The 24,579-nt window shown below is 35.6% G+C and overlaps 1 protein-coding gene and 1 pseudogene across 1 annotated transcript in view; both read left to right on the forward strand.

The window, feature by feature from the left end:
* The window catches only part of OLFM3 (olfactomedin 3), a 43,783-nt gene extending 22,918 nt beyond the window's left edge, over nt 1-20,865 (forward strand). Inside the window, exons 5-6 of the mRNA XM_026497502.4 lie at nt 17,297-17,403; nt 18,507-20,865. Of these exons, the coding sequence (XP_026353287.1) occupies nt 17,297-17,403; nt 18,507-19,184 (785 nt within the window). The 3' untranslated portion in view covers nt 19,185-20,865. The remainder of the gene's footprint in view (nt 1-17,296; nt 17,404-18,506) is intronic.
* On the forward strand, nt 1,348-12,040 carry LOC113254337 (60S ribosomal protein L26-like; annotated as a pseudogene).
* Nucleotides 20,866-24,579: the final 3,714 nt, after the last annotated feature.

Raw genomic sequence — 24,579 nt, forward strand, 5'->3', positions numbered from 1 at the left:
AAAAAGCTCTCTTAGCCATTTGAGTCAGGTGGCACAGGATTGACCAAGATGAAGCAAAGGAGGTATTATTTATCTGATATAGCACTGAAATACCTCCTTATATGCTGTTCTTTTTTATAATTAATGTTACGGAGTTTATTGCTATAATAGGTAAATATTACTGACATAAGTGAATTCTGTTATATTTTATTTTTTAAATCAAGAAATACCTTTAGTTTCATGCACATATTAAGTATATAGGTTGCCAGATGATGTCTCCACCAAATCAGATGAGAAGAAAATCTCAGTCCAAGAACTGAGTGGCCTCACTATCTAAGTTACTTTGGGGGTTACAAAGAAATATCCAGATGCATTTTTATTAGTTCATAAAATATCTGATTACAGATTTTCTGTAAATGACAGTGCTTAGGATTGGTCTGTGTAGGACTTTGACTTACTTTGGAAAAGTCTGTCTGTTACAGATAAATCACTCCGGATTCTGAGAATCAATTCATCTGGTCATTCCTAGCAGCTCGCAATAACCCCAAGCTACAGGCTTTGCACACTGAGACCAGATATCCGCTGAGTACACATGCACTCGACTAAAGGAAGGACAGGCAATAGAATAGTTCTAGCTAGTAAACACCTGGAATCTTAAAGTGTGCCAGTCAGGTTTTTGAGGGACTGGCATGGAAAATTCTTGGAATTTGCTTAATTTTAGAAATGAATTTCACTTCTAACACATATTCTCTCTGAGTTGACTCAGCTAGAAATAATGTTGCAGTTAGGAAATTAAACCTACGCTCCTTTCAGTTCTTACACAATCCAGTGTTTTTTTGTGGGTTTTTTTTCTTGTTGTTGTTGTTTTTCAGTCCACATATAACTCTCCCACACACAGCCTCCTTCAATATTGAAAATGATATTTGGGACAAAGGAGATTAATTTAAGTGTCACAAATTCATCCTATTCCTTCTTATTGAACCATGGATAATGTTTCCATGGTGTCCTTAGGCCTTAAGACTGTGATCCATAATATATATATTTTTTAACATCAAAGGCTCTTTTTTTATTAATTTGCCCTCATGGACAACAAAGTTTGAAAGAATGTAACTGTCAAATTAATGGCATTAACTACTTAATATTTAATTTTATCTTAACTAATCAAAAACAAAACCTAGCTACCAATGCAAATATCTAATAGCAATAAAATAGTGTTCAACTTTCTTATTTAATGAGATGGTTGCTATCTGAGTTAGCTGATATGACCTTATAAGACATTAGAAATAATTCTCACATATTATAAACTCTTTCCTAGATTATTAGTAGCCCTGAGATCCCTATTTACTTAGAAGAGAGGCCAGTGCCACAATGACTCTAACTCATTTATGTGCTTTGTCCCAAGAACTGGGTACTTTTCTCCATCACAGCAGATCTACAGAACAATCAGAACAACTTACGGAGAGTCTCCGAAGCAAAGAAAATATTTATCACCGGATCACAACCATTAATTACAATGTAAAGAACATGTCCAGGTAGAGAGACAGCCCTAATGCCATGAAGTATGAAGTTACATGGTCCTTGAAAAACTAAATAATGGAATCTTTACATTGTCCTTTTAAAAATTACTCCAGTGTGAAAGGAAGTATCTGAAACATATATTTGCAGAAGAAAACACAAACACATGATTGGGAGTGGTGCTTTAAGTTAATAGTTTAATACTACTTTGTGCTTATACTTCCTGGGACTTTATTAAATAAAGATTGGATGAAATTATCTCTGAGAACCCTTTTAACTCCATGCCTACTATGAACTCATAAGTAAATGCCCAATTACCAAATATCAGAACACACGGACTCAGAAAACGGATGTTAGGGGCGCCTGGGTGGCACAGCGGTTAAGCGTCTGCCTTCGGCTCAGGGCGTGATCCCGGCGTTGTGGGATCGAGCCCCACATCAGGCTCTTTCACTGTGAGCCTGCTTCTTCCTCTCCCACTCCCCCTGCTTGTGTTCCCTCTCTCGCTGGCTGTCTCTATCTCTGTCGAATAAATAAATAAAATCTTTAAAAAAAAAATAAAAAAGAAAATGGATGTTAGTCAACATCAGGATCATTAACAGGAGATGTAGAGAAAAAAAACATCAGCGGTTCAATGTTCCCAAACATCTAAAATCCAGTTGCTCTTCTGTTTGGATCTATAGTGGGCCATTGGATAATCATGGTATCCTCAATATAGTAACAGGAGCAAGAAGGCCCATCCATCAATGGCATTTTCACTCTTCACAAAAGCCTCTCAACACACACAACCAATTAGCAGAGGGCAGAAATGGATTGGGGCAAGAGAATAACATTGCAACAATGATGAACGCATTTCCATTCACCTTTTCAGTGAATTTGCTTTTAGGGGAAATGTCACACTATACATCACATAAATTTTAAGATACTAAAAAACAAACTAGCCTCATTGCCTGCAAGGTCGAAGTCACTCCCGAATAGTAAATAAGGCGCTAAAGGAATCACAAGTCATTGAGAGCATTAGGGTACCATTCAGCTTATTTCTACTAGAGAATTAAAGTTTTGGAGAAAATAGAAATTATGGGGAAAAAAAAAGCTTCAACAGTAATGCACCCTAGTGGGCCTGAATGAGGTACAGTAATGCTCTTTTCTAACTGTTTAATTTTTTCCTGTGAGAGACAGAATAAAGTCCTGTGTGCTTAATTAAATATCCCATTCCTAGACATGCAAAATATAATTATATGCATGTGAGAATTTGCTGAAAAAAGCACAGTTAAAGCTCTCACACACACCCCGAGAGCATCAATAGATGTTTAATGTAGATTATAATCAGGCTTTCCAGTCCTCTGACCCCCACTCCCTCAGGTCAGTTCTATTTTAGGGCAATGCTGTGGTGCCATCTAGTGAGCCACAGGATGCGTCTTGCCATTAACACACTTTTGAGACTCCAAGTCCAACAGAAGTAGCAGTAATGCTCAAACTTTAGGTTGGGACACCTGGGGGGCTCAGTTGGTTAAGCGTCTGCCTTCGGCTCAGGTCATGATCTCAGGATCCTGGAACTGATCCCTGCATTGGGTTCCCTGCTCAGTGGAGAGCCTACTTCTCTCTCTCCCCCTGCTGTGCTCTCTCTCTGTCAAATACACAAATAACATCTTTAAAAAAAAGAAAATTTTTTAAAAAACACAAAACTTTAGGTCACAAGTATGAAATTTGGGTTACTGACATGTTTATGCCAAATGAGATTTTAAAAGGGAAACCAAATTGTCTATGGGGTAATAGTCTTATTTGCTCATTCAACAAATACTTAGCGGCTCTCCAGTACCTGCCGGCTCTCTGCTAGTTACTGGGTGATACCAAGATAAATAGCACAATGTCTCCCTCTTCTGTTAAGAAGTTTGCATTTTAGTGGAGACAATGAGCCCAAAAGTAGTTCACTACAGCAATACTGACAGCCTACTGCTTGGCAAGCACTATGCCAGCTGTTTTACACGTTGTTAGTTCTAACCACTGCAAGAACTCTGGATTAGACAATATTATTGGCAATTTATGCTCAGAGAGTTTAAATTAATTTACCAAAGGTACATGTTGGAGGCAGCATCTTTAAACCCAAGTTCCTTCTGAATTCAAAGGCAGATTTCGTCCCCAGATTTTTCTTTTTTGCTATAGAAAGAAAGGGGCTAGAGGATCATTTTTATCCTTCCCTAAACCCCACTCACATCATTCCTCTCTCCAACCAATCTCTTAAAACCACCTCTTTCCTGCTTCCTCGTTTCCACCACCCTAACGCAGACTGTCATTCGTCATCTCTCCTTTCAGTTACTGCAGTGGCCTCCTACCCACTTCCCTTTACCTGAAGCCAGTCCCTCTCCACCACATGAGCTGTTTACAGAAGTCTTTTCCAACTGCAAATCTAATCATATTATACTTATGTTTAAATGATTTTCTTTTAAAATTAAATCCAAATAGCTTTCCATGGTCTGTCTTGATGACGTGGATTCTGCCTAAATCTCCAGCCCTTTCATCACAAGTTCTCATCATGTACTCACTATAAGTTTTAGCCATTCTGATCTTTCAGTTCCTCAGTCATGCATGCTTTCTTGCCTGGACATTGTCTTCTACCCTGTCATGGAACATTCTTCCACCTTACCTATCCAAATGCTAATGATCTTGCATTTTATACACCAGACACCAACTTTCTTATGGAGCCTTCTCTGATTGCCCCTGTATGTGGTTGGACTAGCCCGCCACAGTCTCCCAGAGTCCCCCATCCCACTCCCCATGATACCTGGCACACTTTTCAGAAAATGTCCATTTGCTTTTTTTTTTTTTTTTTTTTTTTTTGATTTTTTAAATCTTTACGCCCTTAAAGACAAGTTGTCCCTCCTTTGAGAGGTCAGGGGCCATCTGTCTGATCCTAGCTGAATTCTTGTAGACTATCATAAAACACCAGAAACATAATAGATAAAAATTAGCGTCTACAAAGGGTTTGAGAGCAAATTTTTTTTAAAATTTTATTTATGTATTAGAGAGAGAGAGAGCACAAGCAGGGGGAGCAGCAGGCAGAGGCAGAGGGAGAAGCAGGCTCCCCTTGGAGCAGGGAGCCTGATGTGGGGCTTGATCCCAGGACCCTGGGACCATGACCTGAGCCAAAGGCAGATGCTTAACTGAGTCACCCAGGTGCCCCCTAGAGAGCAGATATATTTTTTTTAAGATTTATTTTATTTATTGGTGGGGGGAGGGGGCGGAAGGAGAGGGAGAGAGAGTCTTAAGCTGACTCTGCACTGAGTATGGAGCTTGACGCAGGGCTCGATCTCATGACCCTGAGATCATGACCTGAGGCAAAAACAAGAGTCGGTCGCTTAACTGACTGTGCCACCCAGATGCCCTGAGAGCAAATATTTTTAAAATAAAAAGCTTTATGTTGCATTCAAGAAATAAACCAGTATATGTCAAATATAAAACATCTGTATCTTTTACAAAATCAAAACTCTTTTGGGAAAAAAAAAGACAACAAAAGCACAGCCTTCTTTAACCTTCGTTTCTGTTGCCATCTGTCCTTTTTTCAATGGCAGTGGAACGGTTCGTTACAAAACACATGATATTTGGTTCTACCTAGCACTTAAAACAAGAGACACTGAAAATCTTAGTGAAAACAGGAATTAATAGAAAAGCCAAACTGTGTGCCTGGGGTGAGTGGAGTGAGATTTAAGTTGGAAATTCAGTAAGGGAAATTTACAAGAATATCCCCACAAATTAAATTGAGAAGATCTTCAAATGAGTTATTTAGCAAGGACAGTCCTACTTTCCCTAAAATTCTAGATTGTAATGCAAAATGCAGTTGCTCTGGTATCCAAGTAGTTGGTGATGACTCATTCTTCCAGAATCCTGGAACCCTCATTATTTTAGCACATTTTTGGGTAATTGGTATATTTTAGCATAAATGGGTTTATTATTTATCTTTCTTTTTATGTCCTACATTTTCCTAGATTACAACTAAATGATAAGACTTATAAGGATATAAAAATTGTACTTTCAGAAGCATGCATGAACTGCCAAATTATTTGGGATTTCATAATATAATTCTGTTCCATTCAAACTGGATGTTAAATAGCCTTCTCTAACTTAAACATATGCTCATAATATAAGCTCTATCCCAGAAAAAGTTGGAATAATTTTAAGAATAATTGCATAAATCAAATCAAGAGAAATAAAACGGTCACCTTCCTCAAATTCATTGTATTTTTGAATATACAGAACCATACACATGCAATACATTATAAAATGCAAATTACAATAACTTGATAAATTTAAAACTTAATTTTGGAAAAAGACAGCTATTTAGAAACATATTGTTCTTGACCTTATTTACCAGACACCCACCAAAAACTCATTCTAGTGTCCTATCCAATAATTATGTCCATCATTATCACCACCCTTCTGTCAGTAGTGTAAGTGGTAAGATTAAATACACAAATAAAATTTTAAGTAATATACATAGATTTTACTATATGTTACTAGAATTCACTATGTATGGTAGAGACAAACTTACTTTCAGTAGACTTAATAAACTTTAAAGATCAAATCATATCTACTTCTTGCTACATGAGTTCTCCAATGGCCTTAAGTAAAAAGAAATAACAGTCTGTCATAAAGATATTCACTACTCCATTTAATTTACTTATATGGGCATGGCCTTAGGATTTAAATCCAGAAGCTGTTAGTCCAGGATATTACAAGATACAATTATATATTGAAGAAATAAACAAAAGACAGATGATTTTTATGCTTCATTGATCCAAACAACAGATCTGCTGAATCCCAAGTGATATATTTTCCTGAGCTACTGATTGATAAATACGGATTGCAACTGATCATAGAACGTTTAATGTCTAAAAGTCATCAGAAAATAAGATGGTCACTTTCCTAAACTATCTATTCAGCATATTTTCTGAATATACACAATCATACATATGGCATATATTATAAAATATTAATATTTTCATGTGCCTAACTGTAGACAGAGGAGCATAGCAGGAGAAAATCAATGAAGCAAGACTCCTAACTTCCTTCTTTGCCATCCACTTTTGCAAGAACATTTGTCTTCCAGGCATTTGGGGAAATTTCCTTTCTGTCTGGCTTTGTCCTCACATAAAGTGAGAGTGAAGTAAGAAAGATAATGATTTATTTGAACAAAAACTAGTTTTGGGGAGCCAAGAAATAGAAATGACTTCTATTGTTTATTTTAATTTATTTTTACAATTTTTGCATTTCATCCGAATCTGAAAATACCTATGTTCATTTAACACTAATATCCATAAAATTATAACTAAAACAGCAGCCAGCTGTTTATAAATTCCCGCACCTTTAATTTTACCAGTTTCACTTATCACGATGAATTCTAGCTCAGAATCAAATAACTATTTAGAAGATAAACTTCAGCTGGGAAGAAATCAACATCGACAGGCCTGTTTTTTTGCTTCCCAAGAATAACAGTAGATGATGGTGATGATGCCCGTGTTAACCCCGTGTTTTACCACAACCACAAATACCACCTTCTTCCCAGCAACATACAAAAGGTTGTCGCTCCCCTATCCACTCAATGTTTCCTTAATGAGAATAAGAAAATAACAAGCTTCAGAACTTCTTTGAGATGAGGAAACTCCATCCCAGAGAGTAAGTGCATTATCCAATTTCATATGATGATTTAATGCTGCAGCTTCGATTAGGAACCAGACCCCCCAACACCCACCTCAGCACTCTAACCTGGATGAAATATACCACGTGAACATCTCCTTGGAAAATTTCTGGGAATTTGTGGGAATAAAAACAAAGACACCTTTCCCCATCCCCTCAAAAAAAGCATAAAAAGATAACTAGAGTCATGGATACTCATAGTTCCTAAATGGATTACCATCTACTCATGGGGTTCACTGATTTAATCATTCTCTTTTCCATCTCCCTGCTCTACTAGATTATTTCTAAAGGCAAACAAACTTTTCTTAATAACATCAGCACAATAATAAAAAGTTCCCATGACGTTTTATTTCTCTACCCTCATCTCCTTGCTTTTTCTCCTTTGAAAGAATCTTCTATAGCTGCTGCTTTAATTTACAGTCTTCAAAACCAACTGTGACCCAGCTTCTGTTCTTAACACTACCTTCATTTCATTCTTGTGGTCACCAGTGACTGCTTGCTGCTAGCTTCCATGATCATTTCTGTGAGCTTATTAGATATCTCAGTGGTATTCCCACAAGTCAGTACTTCACCCTTCTTAAAAGACTGGTTGTTTGTTGTTTTTTGTTTTTTGTTTTCTTAACACTGCACTATTTTTAGGTCCCATTTGTAGCTTCTTTTGAGCTCTTTCCTGGGTCACAATGCCCCACAGCTCTGTTCTAAATGCTTTTCTCTTTTCTGCATATGTCCTTCCTCTAAGGCAATATTTAGCCTCTGGCTTTCAGTAGACTGTTAAAACTGTCTCAAAAGGGTGTCTGTGCTCCCTAGATTTTTATACTGTCTTCTTTACACCTCCACTGGCATGCATACCAGTCATGAACAACTTAAAATAATCTGTACTGAATTCTTGATCTTTTCTCCCAAACCCATTCCTTCTCCAGTCACTTCCTGCGAGTAAATGGCAATATACTCTTCCCAGATGAACAAGCCAAAATTTGGATGTTATCTTGGACTATTTTTTTAATTTAAGGTTTCCTTCAATTCCTCTTTTTACTTTCCATCTTAACATCTATTCTGAAGCCAGTCCTATCAACTTTATCCCAAAAAACATAACCCAAACCATCTACTATTTTCCATCCCCATCACCGCTTCCATCATATCTCACCTAGACCAATGTGACAATCTCTTAACTGGTCTTTCTGCTTATACTGTATTCCCTTTGTAATTAATTTCCACATGTTACCTAGAGTGATCTTTTTAAAATGTAGTGCTCACATTCTGTCACTCCCCTATCTTCTTAAAATTCTCTGATAGCTTTTCATCATACCTAAAATAAAATCCAAATACTCTGATTTCACATAGCTTCCTCTTCTGGACCACCTCTCTAACCTCTTCTACTTTCCAAGTATGATCTAGACACACTGACCTTTTTTTTTTTTTCTCTTTTTTTAAATTTCTGTGTTCCTTAACTCACCAACATATCCAGATGTAAGACCTTTGCAAGAACAGTGAGAATAGCTAACATTTATTAAATTATACATATATTTCTTAATCTTCCCAATAACCCTGTGAAATAGATATTATTACTGCTGTTACCCATGAGACACTGGGAGGTTAAAAACTGTTCAAGATCCCCAGTAAGTAAGTGATAGAATCAGGACCCGAATCCAGACAGTCAGACCACCCCCCTCAGCTTTAAGAAGCTGCTGTCTAGCTGATCCTTCAGCTTGTGGTTTCATGGCTGACTTCTTGTCAATTAGATCTCAAATTAAATACTACCCTTTCTAAGAGGTCCTCCCTACTCACCTAATCTAAAGCAACGACCCCCCCAGTCACTATCAAATTATTCTATTTAAATATATGCATTAAAATTTTTCCTACTTGATACATTTCCTTGTTTGCTTATTTCTTTCTTTCATCCCCTTTCTTCAAAATGGAATCTTCACCAGAAAAAAAGTGTCATGTTTTGCTTACATTGTAATTCTAGTACATAGAACAGTGCTTGATACTCATTAAATCTTAGCTTGATGAATTAACGAGTAATGAAATGAATAAATGAGTCAATGAATAAATGACTCATTTTAAGATGTTATTGTTTTAAAATTGTTGATACTTTGAGCTGTTACAATTTTTCACTTCGAGTGTGCTTTGTAGATTAATGCTATAAATTTTGATTTACTCAGAGAAGGTCACTGTGGGGTAGAAAGTTATGGTGGCTCAAGGTCAAATCCAGGGTGGTGCCAGGAAGACAAAGGCTGACATTGCACATTGTGAGTCACTGAGCAGATGGGAGATAGCTCATGGGTGACAGACATGGAAGAAAATGATGGAGAGAGGAATCACATAGAAGAATCAAAGAATGCAAAACACAAAATTCATAAATGTTCACAGGAACCTCTCTGGCCAGAAACTACATATAAAATATCTTTATCTGGAACTAGAACTCACATGGTTTCACTTGCATCTTTTTAAAATTTTTTTAGAGAGAGAGTGAGCAAGTACAAGTGGTGGGGGGGGAGGTGGAGAGACTCTCAAGCAGCTTCCATGTCCAGTGCGGAATTTGACACAGGGCTCAATCTGACAACCCTGAGATCATGACTTGAGCCTAAATCCAGAGTTGGACACTCAATGAACTGAGCCACACAGGCGCACAGGCATATTTTAAAAATGGTTTACGTCTAACTTAAAAATCCATTCACAAACAAAAACATTCACTGAAATCTCATAGAGTTAAAGTTTGCAAAATTATATTGATTTACTAGATTATAGAGATAAGATTCCTTCACACAGAGATAAGTTGTCCAAAGACAGCTACCATTAAGACCCATATGCAAGACCAAATCAGTGAGATCTAATAAGAAATACAATTGCTAAATATGTCCTTTCTTGACCCTCACATTCATTTTTTTCTTTTAAGATTTTATTTATTTATTTGAGAGAGAAGCAGGAGTGTGGGGGGGGGGGATGGCAGAGGGAGAGGGAGAAGCAGACTCCCCGCTGAGCAGGAAGCCTGAGACTGGGCTGCTATATCCCAGAGCCCTGGGATGATGACCTGAGCTGAAGGCAGATGCTTAACCAACTGAGCCACCCAGGCACTCCCTCACATTCACTTTTTATAGAAAATTAAACATGGGAAACTAGTTGAACTTGCTTGTATCTTTCTATGTTTGACAATTTATATATGTTTTGTAGAAGAACAAAGGTAAATGTGGTTTAAAATGAGATAAATTTCAAGTTATCTAAGTAGACTGTCTTAATGGAAGAGGTGCTTATCTATTTTAGTACTCAGGGCTGACTTTCTATAATTTTTATTTAATATCAATATAATTTTATTTAATATCAGTTTAATACATCCTTTTTCTCTCAGTGTAGTTTGGTCTGAAATCACTTCTTCATTTAACTTTCCTTGTCAGTTGATTGAAAAAAGAAAAAGAAGAAGAAAGTAAGAAGTGGAAAGTTATGATAAGCTACACCACATGGACCTATTTTGTCTCCCTGTTCTCCTTATATTCCCAGCAGCTAACACAATATTGGCACATAAGTTGTCAGTAAATGGTTGTTAAATGAATAAATTAATGATTTTACATTTAAATATTAAGAACTGGTTTTACCCTCTAGAGTATTTCAGAGAAAATGTCCATTGCCACAAGAAGAAAGCAAAGGTATTTTTAGTTTAGGTGTCAGAAGCTTTTAAGTCCTGGTGTAAATTCTGTCTTAATTCCTGGTCTAAGTGATCCAAGCTCAGCAGTGTCTCTTTGCCATATGGATACAATGCTGGGTTATATCCAAACATCACAGAAGCCAAGACACCTCAAGCGACTGATGTGCTGTCAGTTTTGGGAAATGCTGATTATATGAAATTCATGGCACAATTCCTAGTCCCAAATATAGTTCTTGTACAGGTTTTAACTAATCCATCCAACTTAATTCATATTAAAGTTATGGACATAAACTGAGTCCAGACACTCATTCACACCCATAAAATGAATCAACACATGAAACAGGCACTTATCTGAGACAAATATGGGCTTTGTGTCTTCTTGCTTTGTCCAAATTGTGCTTTGGCCTGGCAGCAATAGAGGCGACCTATGTTAGAGGAGCTGACTTTGCCAATAAAGAAGGTTAAAAATCTCATTTTGAGTTTTAATTGTAGAGTCTGGCCATCTAAAGTGTGAAGTCAAACTCCACAGCTACAAAATCTCCATTCATTTTCAGTATCAAAACAACTTGAGGTCACTATAATTTCTCTCTGTGTTTCCATTTGGTCATTTCCTCTGGATAGGAAGTGTTACGGAAATGAACATTCCATCATGTTTATGTTTCATATTGAGACATTGCATTGATCTATATCCAGAACTAGTTTTAGCTGACTTCTGAGATTCCAGGTATCTTTTTTTCAAAAGTTCAGTCATTTTTAAAAGATATTCTCACTCCTTCCTTTTGTGGCCATCACTGAAGTTCCAGTGGCCAAAGTGAAATTCAGTCCCTTTGTGACTTCTGACTAGAGCAAGAACTGTAAAAGGCATTCTCATGCGCCTTCTCACATCTACAGGAAGCGTATGTCTTTCTCTCTTCCCAAAAGCTCAGACAGAAGTACAATGTTCAGTGCATGCCCATACAAAAAGATGATAAAGTGCAGGTTGGGTGAGGACACTACAAAGGTCAGCAAATGTGCAAAGTAGCCCAGGTTTACAGGACAAAATATGTCATCTCCATTGAATGAGTACAGTGGGAGAAGGCAAACGGCACAACGACCCGTGTGGGCATTCACTCTTCAAAAGACCACAAAAAGATCCTTGAACATAAAGCCAAATCTCACCAAGTAGAAAAAGAAAAGGGCAAATATAAGGAAGAAACAATCGAGAAGATGCAGGAATAAAGTAATGTTATATATAACTTTCAATAAAAGCTATTAAAAAAATAAAAATAAGGTATTTAAAAAAATTTTAGACTAATTTTTCCTCCTATGCAAAGTGGATCATATTTTTCCTAGGTCATAGTCACTATTTTGAAATAAAACACACAGCATTTCTACTTGAATCACATGCATAGTATCTCTTAGAACAGCTCCTACATGTGTACTAACAAATGTAATCACCTATTAGCTTTTCTTAACATCTCTGTGAAATAACTGATAAGTGTAATTCATAGTAAGGATTCTAATTTTTTTTAAGGTTAAAATTATTAAAGAGAAAGTCATTGCCATGTCACCTGTAAGACAGAGATGGAAGAACACAATTTCAATCTAGTCCTTACAGGACTGAAGCCAAATTAAAATTCAGAATACACACAGCTTTCATTTCTGGAGACTATTTCTATCTTCAATTTCCACCTACTTCCTACACCTGCAAGGAAGCATGGCATTTAAAAACCTGAAAATTATTTTTCAATAGGCAATATACAAATGTGACTTTTGCTTTTTAAATTTAATGGCTAATATTAAGTTTTTGCAATTATTTTAACTTTTACAATTATAATTTAGGGATGCCTGGGTGGATCAGTCGGTTAAGCGTCTGCCTTCGGCTCAGGTCATGATTCTAGGGTCCTGGGATGGAGCCCCACATTGGGCTCCTTGCTCAGTGGGGAGCCTGCTTCTCCCTCTGCCTGCTGCTCCCCCTGCTTGTGCGCTCTCTCTCTTGCTCTCACTCTCTCTCTCTCTGACAAATAATCTTTAAAAGACATAAAAACATAATTTTAAGAAACATAAAATAAAATTATAATTTAAATATTGTATGCACATGACTAGAAAATTAGATGCTTAGAATAAAAAGAACTTAGAATAAAAAGGAAGTCTCCTTCTCCAGAGACAACCACATTTAAGTTTAATTTTAGTGCTTTAGGTGGTTAAATCTGTATTTCGAATAATATGCTTATTTTTCCACTTTTTTTAGGGGGGTTATCAATTGTGGACATTGTTTACTGACTTTCTGCTCAGCAAAATGCAGGCTTAAGTCGCTTAGCCAAAGGCACTTCCTTGTCTCTTCATAATATGGTTTCATGACTATTCAAATTCAACCCTTATCAACTTTGTAACTTCATGCCTCATATTTAAGTCTTTAACACCCTATTTTTAATTATGATGTCAGTTACACCTCCATCTTTCTGCTCTTCTCCTAATTTTTAACTCTTTCATAGTGTGAACTTTACCTATCCTTCTATGTTATCATGGTTGGAAACATTTCGTTGTTTCTATAATCACAGAGTAGACGAAGTATCTGTTAAGTATTCTGCAATTCGTTTACGGGCTGATTCTACAAGTTAAACATGAATGTTTTCATTATTATGACAACGCTCACGTTGTTCTTCAGGAACTAAGTGGTGGACTCTAATGTACTCCTTTTCTCAGTCCAATTTCATGTCATCTGTGCCATTCAAAAGAGAAAATTTACTAGAGTTAAGTCCAAGTGTATTTTCCTTTTATGTTTGTACTTCAATAATTGACTTCACCATACTCAGTTTTTCTTAGAGGATCTCACAGTATTTCTGTAGATCAATTCCTCTTATTTCTGAGACGTCCCTCCTGCACATGTCTGTCCATTCTGGACTAATTGCTCTCAAGGTCTACTGTGCAGTTGTCATTCTGGGACCAGAAGTTACGGTTTTCCTGATCTCATGTCTTCCCCTGTCTCAGTTTACTGTTTATTTTGCTACAATATGTGCTCAGGTAACTTCTTAAGAAAAAGTACATTGTAGGTGAACTTTGGAAAGTTTACATGTGAGACAAGATCCCTAGTATAGCTTCCTCTGATTTTTCTCCCTAAATATAAAGGCCCTGATTGTTGTCTTTCCAAATCCAGTATTGGTAAGCCCAATGCCAGTCTAATTCTTATATATTTGCATGTGACCAACTCACATTCTTTCTCTGAAAAGTTCCATTTTCTTCTCTTTATTATTAATCTGCTAAAATGTCACAGTAATTTTCTAAGACTAAATCTTTTTTCATTCATTATGACATGCCCTTTTAGTATGAACACAGGTTTCCCCCATTATATGAGAGTAGAGCATTCTTACGAAAACTTTCAGAAGCCGAAATGGCACAAACCAAAGAAGCAGTAACCAAGACTTCACATGAAAAATATCTTGAGCATTTCCAAACTCAAAAAATAACCTCTTTCAGGTTTTTCCGGTACCTGAGAACACATCTTGCTAACAGACGCACAGAATAAATCCAGACAAAGCACCGGTGCTCATAGTCACAGTTCAAAGCTACAGCAGCTCAACGCTGAGATTCTGAGTATGGTTCCCAGGGAAGGGGCTTGGTGGCGCCACTCTCTCTGCTCAGGGTAACACAAACTTTTGAAGGGCAGAGGAGACCTGTATTTAGGTTCTGTAATGGGGGAAATACCCTGTATAATTTCTTTGATAATTTACTCTTTTCCCCTCCTTTCACTGTAGGAACTTGCTCTTCTGATGTAGAAGCTTCTAAGTTGAGATCCTACATGCATCTATCTTTTTTCTGTATTCATGTCTATCTTTCTGTTTTCATTTTCCAACCTATTTTTAGAAATGTAATCATATTTTTAATTTCAAGCAGCTCTTCTGTGTTTTCCTTTTACAGTGAACGGTCTACAATATACAAAACTCCCTAAAGATCTTAGTATCTTAGCATCTCTTCTGCTCTATATTCTCTCTCTTCTTATGGGGTCTGTCTTCTCTGCACTTTTACTTTAGTCATTCTCATTGTAAGCTTTTTGAAAACATGCTAATCCTTGGTGGTCCATTCATTTTTAAAGATCTGAACTATAAATCTGCTTGGAAACTGTGTGTTTAGGTCGAGCTTGCCACTTTATTCCACAGTGGGTAAGGCAGGAGACTACCAATGTCAGAATGCAGGGGCCTTTGTTCTGGACCTCCTATGCCTCCATTAGTTCCCCTAATCCTTTTCAAGTCTTTAACACTGATTTGCAGATTTTTTTTTCAAAGCTGCTTCCTGAGGTCCTGGATCTAGAAATGAAGACAGGATTGACTGCTTTTCAGGCATGCTTTCGGTGCCCTATATCCCTCCCAATACCCTTACAGTAACTGTTTGTGAGTCCCTTCTCTTCTTCAAAGCAGAGCAGCTCCCTCCTTAGTAATTCTCTTCTGTCTACACACACTGATGCATCGTATCTTATCCTACATCTTTAATTACCATTCTATCACCTTCTGCCTTCTAGAAATTGGTTAAAGTTTCTTCTCTACTAATGACTCTCAAACCACTCTCTTTGCTCTAGGCTTTTCCACCCATGTTTTTACTCCTTTACTATCATTTTAATTAGATCTTAGGGAAAAAGGAGATAAACGCATGTATTAGTCCACTCTATTAAGCCAGAGTTACTTTTCATATTTTACCTTATTTTGCTATTTGTATTTTAACAAAAGAATTTATTATTTATGCCTAAGGGGAGAAAACATATTTGTGGTATTTTTTAGGGGATGGGATATCTTCGTATTTATTTCAATTCTCTTGAAATTTTCATGCACTTAGCCTCTATGAACTTAGAAATATTTATGTAGGACATTATTAGGGATCATATTATTTTCACTTACAGTGCAAAAATATACTCAATGAGATTCATTCAGAATGTATTTGTTTTTACCTAGTTCAAGTTGATACTACTTACCCATGTATTGTTCATAGATTTATACCAAGTTGAGTTGATATATTCTAAACAGGGTTAGCCCAATGTTTTGCTATTCAATACAAATAATGCCATAAAGTCTTTTTAATTATTTGCCTAGTTTATCAGGTTTGAGGAAATTATAAGTAATTCATTTATATAAAGCATATAAAAATACCATCATATCTAATTTCTTTCACAGAAGGAGAAAAAAAAATGTATTCCATTCAGGTTTCATGAAGTGCTAGAGATTATTAAATGTGTAGTTATCACTGAAATAATAGTAAAAAAATACATAATGTTATCATCCATCACCTTCCTAACTGAACAGCTTTACTAAGCTTTACCAGTTACAAATTATTCTTATGAGGAACACATACAGAGAAAAGGGAATCAAAATAAGGTCTAAGCTACAGTTAGTAATGTCCTTGATTTGCTTTGAGGATCTGTTCTTTATCTTCCAAATACACGGGAATAGGAATGAACTAGAAATTTATAAACTCTAGGGATAGGTAGAAAATGGAACAAACACTGCACAAACAGAACAAAAAAATTGAAGCAAAAAAAGAACATAAGGGGGAAAAAGGTGGGGGTATAAATGGATGGGAAAGGTATTCCTTTCTATAGACTAAAGGTCAAATTTATAGGTACTCATACTGCCTTTCACAATGTGTATAAGTCATTTTTAATTTTTGCTGTTTAAAATCTTAGAAAATGCCTGGGTTTCTGTTTGGCTTAGGTTTTGGCATTTATGAAGTCTGAGGTTTTCCTAAAATCTTGAAGCTATAGTGATAAGGATATTACGATTTTTCAAGAAAGTCATTAATTTTTCATCATGTACTGCACCGATTGATACTTTACATCTTTCACTGCATGTGTCTACAGGGTCTTGAGGGCTTGAGGTTTCTGGAGTATTTTTGTTTGCATCTTCAATGGCTGCTGCATCAGGCCCTGCTATCTGCACAAGGCATTTACCCTTCAAAACTCTACCTCTTTCAGGTAGACTGTGATTGAATTTTTATTGCTATATTCTGTAAAGATATCTTTCACAGGAGCTGCTCATTCACCAATACTTAAAATCAGCTTGTGAAGCTCCTTCTGGCTTGCATAAGTTGTCCAAAGTCTCAAGGCATAGGGGAGGGGGAAGGGTAGGAGAGCTGGTGACAGGTAAACAGGCCCATGGTCAATTTGTCTAATTTTTCTGACTTCTTTACTTAAATGAAGCAGCTGCTAAATTGGTATAATGATAATGACTTCCCTCACTATTTCTTTCCAGACCGTACAAATCATTTCCCATTTTAAAACTCCCACTCTTTAGATTTAGAGCACTGAAAAAGCAGCTACTCATGGTTCAAATTATAGTTAAATGCACAGCAATATGTGATATTAATCTCATGGATCTGCTTTATTTCAGGATCCCTTTCTTTGCTCTTGAATATGGTATGAGTATGGTATGAGTTCGACTTTGGTATAAGTGTATGTGTTGCAATCATTGGTCATGCTCACCCAACGTGTTTATGTTTCTCTAATTTCAGCATGTGGCAAATTGATGAAAATCACAGGCCCAATTACAGTCAAGACATCTGGAACCCGATTTGGTGCTTGGATGACAGATCCTTTAGCATCTGAAAAAAATAATAGAGTATGTTGCTTCCACAAACACCTTTGCTTAGAATCATGTTTTATTTGCACTTTATGTCTATTGAACTATTTATTTTCTTTAGGAATATTTGTTTCAACTTGGAAAGTGTTATGTTGTTTCCAAGTATTCTCCGTTTGATAATATTAACATATCTATAGCAACCTTATTTTAGCAAAATATTCCATCCAATAATTCACCAGTAAAGCAAATCGAATTCTTATTAGTTTTAGTGTTGTTTTATGCTAATAAAGAGCTAATTACAAGTATACAAAATTCTCTATATACTCCTTCTAAAACCCGCTCCTTAGTGTGAGAAAAAAAATAAATAACACTAAGTAAGTGAAAAATTCAAGAGCAACCAATTCACTAACAAACTGAAATATCTCTGGAATCTAGAGGTAATTTTAAAGTAAATAGTACTGAAACTTTTGGAGTGTATTTTCATAAGTTGGCAATGCCTGTATTATGTAAATCAATATACTGGAAACTTACCATAGCATTATTTATGGTCTATCACAAAACTCAGTTTACATTAAGATTCTCAAGGGTTACATGCAAATGAATTAGTAGCTAAATTAATAAAATGGTTACACTAAAAAGCAGCTGTACCTGTAAGCTGATCCAATGAACAAGCGTTACTGTAAGTTTCTATGGTATCCATAAAGGAGAAATAAATGAGTAAAATTAGACCATATATTTCTCAGAGCAAAAGAATAATTTGCTGAAGGTGATATTTTTTTGCAGTTTCACTGATTGCACTGATCTATCAGCTGAACAAAGTGACATGATTTGCATTGAAACGTGTTTAGTTCACTCGATGATATGCACTGAATGGACAAATAAATAAATAAATAATAAAGAGAACAGAAAGCAAATCAACTTCAAGCCAGTAAATTCAGTGTTTTGCTTTCCACAGAGAAAATGCCTTTTTTTTTTTTGCCTGCAGTGGTATCACACTGCAGGAGGTCAGCAGTAAAATAGTGTGGCTTTCAGATCCCGAGAATGGTGATATTAAAATGTGCTGACTCTCACTGTTTTTATTTCGGAATTCTCAGAAAAGTACAAAATTCAGTCACTCCTTTTTTTTCCCCCCGTTTCCTCAGGTCTGGTACATGGACAGTTATACTAACAATAAAATTGTTCGTGAGTACAAATCAATGGCAGACTTTGTCAGTGGGGCTGAGTCAAGGACATACAACCTCCCTTTCAAATGGGCTGGAACCAACCATGTTGTCTACAACGGCTCACTCTATTTTAACAAGTATCAGAGTAACATCATCATCAAATACAGCTTTGATATGGGGAGAGTGCTTGCCCAAAGAAGCCTCGAGTATGCTGGTTTTCACAACGTTTACCCCTATACGTGGGGTGGATTCTCTGACATCGACCTGATGGCCGACGAGATTGGGCTGTGGGCTGTGTATGCAACTAACCAAAATGCTGGCAATATTGTCATCAGCCAACTTAACCAAGATACCTTAGAGGTGACGAAGAGCTGGAGCACTGGCTACCCTAAGAGAAGTGCAGGGGAATCTTTCATGATTTGTGGGACACTGTATGTCACCAATTCCCACTTAACGGGGGCCAAGGTGTATTACTCATATTCCACCAAAACGTCCACATATGAGTACACGGACATTCCTTTTCATAACCAATACTTTCACATATCCATGCTTGACTACAATGCAAGAGATAGAGCTCTTTATGCCTGGAACAATGGTCACCAGGTCCTATTCAATGTCACCCTTTTCCACATTATTAAGACTGAGGATGACACATAAGCCAATGTAATTTGTTTTCATTGATCGAAACCGTGTCATTTGTGATAAACTCTGTAGTACCCCTTCTGTTTTCCCTTTATTATAACTTTTCATCATTCTCCAAAGCATTTTTTATTATCAAGTTGGTTTTTCAAAAGTCAGCCAAGCCTGTCTAAATTAACCTGTTGGAAACACATCTTAACTCCTAAATTTACAGGGCCTATCATGTCCTTGTCATGAAAAGCACTAAAAAGAGCTTAAGTGGCTAAAGTTATAGTTTTGCAAAAGATTAATGATCTGCCTTATATTAGAGTCAGAGACTAATGATGGCTTAAATGCATGAATGTCTTTTTTTTTTTTAATTCTGTCATTTTTTTACTGTCTTTTGCTCTACATCAGGAAATATTTTGGTAGGAATTAGGGGAAAAAAGCACTTTCCTCCCATTTATTTCTAAAAACTGATTTAAGGATTTTATTTATACGGAAAAAATATATTACTCACTTTGCTGTTATAGAATTCTCTGATGCGGTGCTGTACAGTCATTTTTAAATCTCTTGCTAACATTTTATTGGCAATATGTATTTCTACCATTGTAACCACCATTGTGCAATTGTATCTCTTCACTTCTGTGAAAGTAAGTAATATTTTTTATAAAATACACTGAAGTTTAATCTCAGTAATTATTATGGGCCAATTTTCAAGTGTGGTCAAAAAGGAAATATATTCTCGGCTTACCCCTTTACTTAAATTTATAAACTAAAAGGAAAATCAGACTAAATCCCTTACACAGAATATTTATTTTACCCCAAGTTTATTAGATCACTAATACTGAATGCTAAAACTGATTCACTATGGATGAGTTATTCTGTTCATTTCACTGAAAGCAACCCACCTTGTTGCTTGCAAAGATGCAACTGAGTCAGAAAATTTAGCTTTGAGTTGACTTTACTCATTTATTATACAACCAAACAAATTTTGTTCATGAATAAATATATTAGGGTTTTAACTTAAATTTTACACACAACTTGCAATAATGTAATTACTTGTGTCAGGACTCTGAAAGCACATGAGGCACATTTGGAAACTCTTAAAAAGAAAATTTCTGTGAGGTCATCTAGATTTACATGATGAGCTCTGGAGAGTTACTGGCAACATTAGTGCAAAAGAAAATGATGGGAAGACTTGGGAGTTGTCTGTGCAGTTTAAATTCGCAAAAGCCAATTCAGAAAACAAGATGGGAAGGCAACCCCTTGTTACCCTGATTCATAATGTGTGCAGAAACAATGTAACCAAAAAAGAAAGCTTTAATAATACTTTATGTTAATAACTCCAAAAACATATAATCAATATTTCTCAAACATGTCATTGACTTTGGATGTCCTTTCCATATGTTAAAAATACTTACCTAAGGCAGTTTTACAGAAACTAATGTGGGTTGGTTTTACAATTTAAAAAGTATATTCTGTAACAAATAATGTATAACTTAAATTGTGGTAAATGTTTAGTTTCATACATACATAATAACAATTTCCTTTGTAAAGTAAGGATATAATAATTCAGATGAAGCATTGTGTAAAGAAATGCTAACACTTAAGAGTAATTCATTTCAAATGTCACAAGTTAAACATAATTCTCAAATATCTCACTGTCAAAGTCATAGAATTAAATAACTCAATCTTGAGAGTGTTAAAGTTTCAAAAAGATTGCTTTTTTTTTTTTTTTGCCTACAAAAAGTTAGCATGACTTAGTGACCACTCTGGGTCCTTTTGCAATGTTGTCTTCTCTTTTAAAATGTTTATATAAGTTCTCCTCTGCTTTTGAGAGTTAGAAAATTTAGGGGATTCACTCGTCATTGTACACACACCACACAAGTAATCAGCCAATACTTTGTATATCAAGAGTTTGTATGAAGAAAGAAAGTCAATTTCAAAAATGAATGAATTTTTAAGTAGATGGCCTCTGATGGATATCTGGGTCTTCATTACTTGTTTTTTAAAAAAATGATGTAATATAGTATCACATACATTCAAAACCTGGATGATCACAGCTTTTTTGTGAGATGTGCAGCTTGTAAAGCACTTTATTGTTTTCTATGTAAGGTATCATCGCCATACCCAATTTCTAGTGTATGTGCTGCCAGGGCAAGCACACATTTTATTATTGTCAAAGAAGTGGGGGTAACATGAGTTTAAAAATGTGACTTGCATTAAACATTTACAGTTTAAAAGCATTTTTCTTAATAAATTATTATCAGTTTTGTGCCTGAAATAAGAACTTACTCTAATCACTGTTTTTTTTTAAATCTCAAATTTTATGAGGGAAATAATTTACTATTTTAAAATCATTTACATAATCCTATCAGTAAAGAAATCCAAGCTTAATCCTAAATGAACTGCAACTTTCTGAATTAACGAGATCATTAACAAACTTCCATGTCATTCCAATAATAACATGATCATGGTCTGATTGTGTTTGTGTGACCTTTGTATTTGTGGCACTTGAATCACAGTACTTACTATCTACACTTATATCTATTAGTTCATAAAATGATAGTGTTTCAGTGCATTACCAGTATGTAGGATAAAGAGAAAATAATGATATGCCTAAATGTAACATTACAAGTAATTAGATAAGATCTACCATAAATTCAGAATCTCTGGTTTTTATCACCATAGTCATTTCATCTTTGTAATCCATAGTACTCCTACTAATGAAATCTTGTCTTCAGAAACAATTTATTCCTAATAAGAAAATGGTCTTTCAAATCACTACCAAGCTTATGAGTATAAATTTTTCACCCAGAAGAATTATTTTTTAAATGTAACTATACAAAATTGTTCTTATGTTCTCCTAACAATAAAAGTTATTTTCCTACTAAGGTAAGTTTTACATATAATAATCTTAAAGCTTTATTCTCCTTAAAGAGTAGATTTTCAAAAAATAAAATAAAACCGTAGTGGTCTCCTTAGCGCTCAGGGTTACCAAATCATTTCTCCAAATGCTAAATTTGAATGCAACTGAGAGCAAAATTAAAACTATCCCTTCGAATTAGAGCAAATATGAAAAAATAGACATTGCAGAGTTGCTAAAAGCTAAGCCTTCTAGAAATATATCAGACACTTTTGAACACAGAATTTAAAAATGGCATCTTGCTGACTTGACAAGGAAGGTACGATTATATCCCTTATGAACACCTTGAATTCTATGGCATTATAAAAGAATGGGCATTTACAGACAAATCTTACTTCACCTTCTCCATCATCACATGTTAAGTGGACCACAAGAAGAACGACTAAAAAGTGGTCTACCTAGCACTATAGGCAGGGAGCATTAAATTAAAATTTAGCTGTTAGAGGATGACACAAAGCCTTAATCTCTAACTGCTCATAGCTAGAAGCACTGATTTCTAGAAAGTCTCAGAGGCACTAAATATCACTCAGTTCAGTAGGCTATATCCACACTGAAATCAAGATCATGGAATGGTTTCTGGTTCTAAAATTAAGTAAGCTTAGCATAAATAAATCTCTTAGGTAATAACTTCATAATCAGTGATTCTTCAGAGAAGGTCTGGGGCTTTGTAAAATATATTGTTTTGAATTTAACTTATACCAGAAAAAATACAATGAAAACATTAGCTTATGGAAGGAAAACCAACTTCAAAATCTTTTAGCTATTTTTCTATGAAATAATGAATTCAACTGATGACAATCTCTTTCATAGAAAACTGCTCTACTCTTTAACCAATCAGAAAGAAAGCCTCCCAAGCTGACTTTACCAAGCTGATTTATCAGATTCACATCTTAAAATTATGTTATACGGTTTATCCCTTTTGGTTGAACTAGTCCATTAGGCTTAGAGCAATTTTAATCCTGTTTGGATTCTGCTTTGTCTCCAAAATGTCAAACTGGTTGGCAGGAAACTTATCCCCTTTGAAGCTCAGTTCATTGATTGCCAAATAAGTTTTGCAAGTATAAATTATCATTAAACATGTCCTGAAAATGATATAAGGACATAAAGCTGTATCTTGCCAAGAGTACTTAGTACCTTTCATAACTATAACCATCTTAAAACATTATTCCTAGTTAGAGATGTAGAGCAATGTGGTATATAAGGAGAAGTTCTCAGGAATACCTTAGTGCTGCAAGAAGTTTGCTGATACCATACACACAAATGCAGTTCAGTGCAAAGCTGCATCCCTACCAATGGTTTAGTCTGCCTAGAACAGCTCACACCCATATTCTAGAAGAAATAAATACATAGCCAAAATATTGCCATAATATATCGTTCCCTACCACAATCAGACCTAGAAATATCATATTATCAGCAGACATTTCCAGAAAATAAATATTATATGACAAAGGTCTTGAAAAGACCTCAAAAACTGAGCTGACTAAAAGAAGCATTAGCCATTTTAAATTTAAGCAAGTTATAGAAATTTATCATACTGAACTTGGTAATACATATCCAGCTAAGCTCTTTATCTATATCATTCTTAACTTCATGAATTCATATACGTGACCAGTATGTAGTTTATGGACTTTCCAACTAGATAATACTGCATTATTTACTCATTATTTGAAAAATAATCCCTGAACAAAACTATGTATCTAGACAATTTCTAGATGCTAAGGATACAGCTGTCAACAGATAAGGTCTTCTTCATGTGCTTACATTTTAGTAAGAACAGGATGCAACGAAAATATTAATGAAAAATAAGTTCTGATTGTACTAATTGTTGTGAAGGAAATAAATACTTTAAGTCATAAAAAGTGAGTGGATGTTTGCTAGGGGCAGGGTTGGGGTAGGAAGTGATATATTAGAGGGAACGGTAAAGGGCGATTTCTCTTAGAAGTAGCCCACCATGGTAAATTCAAAGAATGGAACGTCACAAATCCAATACACAATACAAAATTTAACACCTTCCTTTATGTTCTTAGAAATCCATGGATCAAAGATTTCTTTCTATGTCTCTATTCTAGAAGTTTTTTGTTTTTTTTTTTTAACTTGGAGTTTAAGGATATACTACTTCTGGGCATGGCTGAACCCTGAAAATATGTGCTAAATTTACTGTATATATTGGTTGCACATGCTTTCACACAGAGGATTCACAGCTTTCATCACACTCCCAAAGAACCATGAGCCACAAGACCACCACGATGTCAATGCAATCTAATTTAATCACAAATTTACTAAACATCTTTATGATAAGCACTGAATGTCTGAATGTCTGTCATCTGTCTTGCAATCCAAAAATTTCAGCTTGCTTCAGAGAGGAAAAAAATCAACACCCCAATATTATTGGTAATTTTTTTTCCCTCAGAAGAACTCAAGATTACGCTGTTCCCAATAAAAACTTTAAAGGATTTAATATTTTGTCCCAATCTAATTATTTTTCTGTGATCCAGTCTTTAGGGC

Source organism: Ursus arctos, unplaced genomic scaffold (genome assembly GCF_023065955.2).
Source record: "Ursus arctos isolate Adak ecotype North America unplaced genomic scaffold, UrsArc2.0 scaffold_12, whole genome shotgun sequence".
Taxonomy (NCBI): domain Eukaryota; kingdom Metazoa; phylum Chordata; class Mammalia; order Carnivora; family Ursidae; genus Ursus; species Ursus arctos.